Source organism: Solanum lycopersicum, chromosome 7, assembly GCF_036512215.1.
Source record: "Solanum lycopersicum chromosome 7, SLM_r2.1".
NCBI lineage: Eukaryota > Viridiplantae > Streptophyta > Magnoliopsida > Solanales > Solanaceae > Solanum > Solanum lycopersicum.
Genome location: NC_090806.1, coordinates 68,321,178 through 68,324,391, shown reverse-complemented (window position 1 = coordinate 68,324,391; position 3,214 = coordinate 68,321,178). Strand labels below are relative to the sequence as shown.

At 28.6% G+C, this 3,214-nt stretch overlaps 1 protein-coding gene across 1 annotated transcript; it reads right to left on the bottom strand.

The window, feature by feature from the left end:
- Positions 1–425: 425 nt before the first annotated feature.
- JA2L (JA2-like) lies at positions 426–2,012 on the bottom strand. Its single transcript, NM_001319178.1, is given in 3 exon segments — positions 426–1,320; positions 1,402–1,670; positions 1,763–2,012. Coding segments are annotated over 3 exon segments (1,071 nt in total). The 5' UTR covers positions 1,944–2,012; the 3' UTR covers positions 426–699.
- Positions 2,013–3,214: the final 1,202 nt, after the last annotated feature.

Below are 3,214 nucleotides of genomic sequence, written 5' to 3'. Positions count from 1 at the left end.
ATTTATATAATCGATCACGTTTAATTTGTACTTGGTATGATAAAATAGGATCATAATAATATTAAATTTGGTCCTACTAATGAATTATATGATTTATTCTAACGAGTATACGATGAGTATATCCCTAATGAATATTTTTATTTTCTATTTTAAATATGGTTATATATCCTTTTTCTTTTTTTTTTTATATATTCAAATCAAATAATCATACTTAAACGAGTTGAACGTATTGATCTGATACAACTTAGATGAATTGATTAGGTTAACCATACAAAACTACAAAAATCATCTCTTATATTTGAAGTACATATACATATTAAAACTTATATTTATCATTGAATTGCATGTTTTTGATTTTTAAATTTTGTCAAAATAATGAATAAATTATAAGACTTAACCGCCAAAAAGAAAACAACAAAATCACATTGAAGATCAAAATTTACAAAATATAATAAGCTAAAATCCTCCAATATGCATTCCTATAATAAGTACATTACCAAAGCTATAAATTTTAGTACAACAAAATACATTGTATATGTGCATAATTGCATGAACAAAATCTTGTTGTTTTTTTTTTTTTTGCTATTTTAATCCCCAACCAAAGAATAAAATGCCCTTTCAACCTCAATAACCATGACAATTTTTCCAAATTTGTCTTCAAGTTAATTTATGAGCATTCACATTTTACCCTTCCACTATTTACCCAGTAAAACCCATATTTACTGTTTGGGTCGGGTACCGAATCCCAAATGGGTCGGGTACCGAGTTTGTATAAGAACTTGAAAACCCGGTTGAGTTCTCTTGGAAGAAACCCGGGTTAACGCTGTTAAGTCGTTGAGCTCTAACACTGCTTTCTACTTCTTGATCAACTCCTCCTTCAAACTTAACTTCACCGTGAAAATTTAACGCCGTTGAATTGGCGAAAAATTCGTTGAAATTATTCAAATTGTCGTTGTGATTGTGATACTGATTGGTGTTTATCAGCACCGGAGTTTGATTTCCCGGCGTTGGAACTTGATTTCCGGTACGTAATTCCGGGAATGAGTTTAATCCCGCCATAGCAGCCCAATCGAAGTTCCCAGAGCTCAATTGTTGAAGATTGGTCTTGTCATTTTGTTGAAAGTTCCTTATAGAATTCACCCTCGGCAATGAGAAATAACGATCTTCAATTGCCGGTAGAGATTCCAGCATATCATCAAACTGAGATGATGATGACGATGATGAAGCATGACTTATATCCTTGTTCTGTAAATCAGAACAACTCGATTTTTGTCCACCTGAATTCTTCTTATAAATCCTACATAGAACCCAATCGTCGAGCTGAAAAACATACAAATCAAGTATCAATATACTGAACCGAATTCATAAATTTCAAATTATGAGTAATGAAAACACACATACCCTTGAACTTCCAGTTTTCGTTGTAGGTTCACTGAGCCTGTATTCGTGCATAATCCAATTTGTTTTAGTTCCTTTAGGTGCTTTACCAATGTAAAACACTAAAGCCTTTTTGATTCCGACTTTTCTACCGTCTGTAGTAATAACTTTATCAGTTCCAGTTGCTTTCCAATAACCAGACCCAGCTACTCTGTTTGGTCTAGATCCATTCGGATACTTCCGATCTCTTGGACTGAAGAAATACCATTCTTTTTCTCCGAAAATCGCCTTACCTGTAAAAATTCAACAATATCAAAATAAATTAATTACTTAATCAAGTCGAAAAAAACACTCAGAATTAATTTGAAAAAAAAAATAATCTTACTTGGAAGAACCCATGGATCGAATTTGTACAAATCAATTTCAGCAATAATTTGCAGAGAAAAATCATGACCAGCAACTTTACGGCATAAATATTGAACTAAAAGTTCTTCATCAGTCGGGTAAAACCGGAACCCGGGTGGTAAGCTTAGCTGTGTAAGAGGATCCATTTCCTGAACACCCATTTTTTTTCCTTCTCACAAGTAAGCAAAATGTAGAGAGAGAAGAAAAATATAGATTTTTTTTTGAAATTTCTTAAATTGTGAGCTATAAGGTTGTTTATATAGAAAAAAAAATGAGAAAAAAGTCAGTGTATTAAATTCTTACTGTGCGTAGAATTAGAGAAAAATTCATATCGTTGTTAATCTATTGTATTGGTTGTTATTGTATCGTTTATATTTATCGATAGGTAAGGATGAAAAAATCTATCTTATATAATAGCTGATTTGATGAAATTATATCGTTATTTTAATATTTACTTCTTATCTTTAATATTATTTAAGAATTAATTAAAATTTTATTATATTATTTCATAATATCTCTATTTTGTATTCTACTTTTATTATAAATTAAATATTCTTATGCATATGTGACATTATAAAATGATAAAAAATATTTAGCATAATTGTATTAATGGACAATAGATAATAATTATTACTCAAACAAAAGTGTAAAGATTTTATTATTTGTAGGGTTTAAGGAAGAATCTGACCACGAGTAAATTCAAGTTAAAAATAAACTAAAATAATTACTAGAGATAAGTACGGTCGTCCTTTTCGATGGGACCCAAATTTTTTATTTTTTATTTAATTTCTTATTCGATATTTGAAATTTATATTAGAGTTTTGAATAAATTTAATTTACAAACGTATTGCAGGTTGCATTTGAGAGTGGCGTTTTCAACATAATATTTTCATATATCCAAAATTTAAATCTGAGATGACTGATTAAGAATAAGACACTTTTACCAATACATCACGATTCAAAATTATTATTATATTTTTTAATAATAGATTAAAAAGTTGACACGTAGTAAAGGTTCGATATTATCAATTGGCCGACCTTATCCAATGGTAAAAATGAAAGTACAAAGTGCATGATCCATAATAGCTAAGGAAGAAAATGAATTTATTTTTGGAGAGGCAAAATATTTATATTAAGTAAAATAAATATAATAATATATAACTTTATCATAATTAAATAGTTAAATGCAAGTAGTTATGTGTCATCAAAATCTAAAAAATTGTTTTACGGAGTTAGCCATCGATCATCAATTTAAATGTATGTTATCATATTTAAAATATAAAAGTTCTAATTAAATTATTATTCTTATTGAATGTGCTAGTGACTGTTATCAATAATTTAGATGCACGTATATGTCGAACCAATTAAATATATTATATAATTAAAGAACCATTTGTTGGTTTTTGAAAAATCAAAAATCAAAAATAAAAAA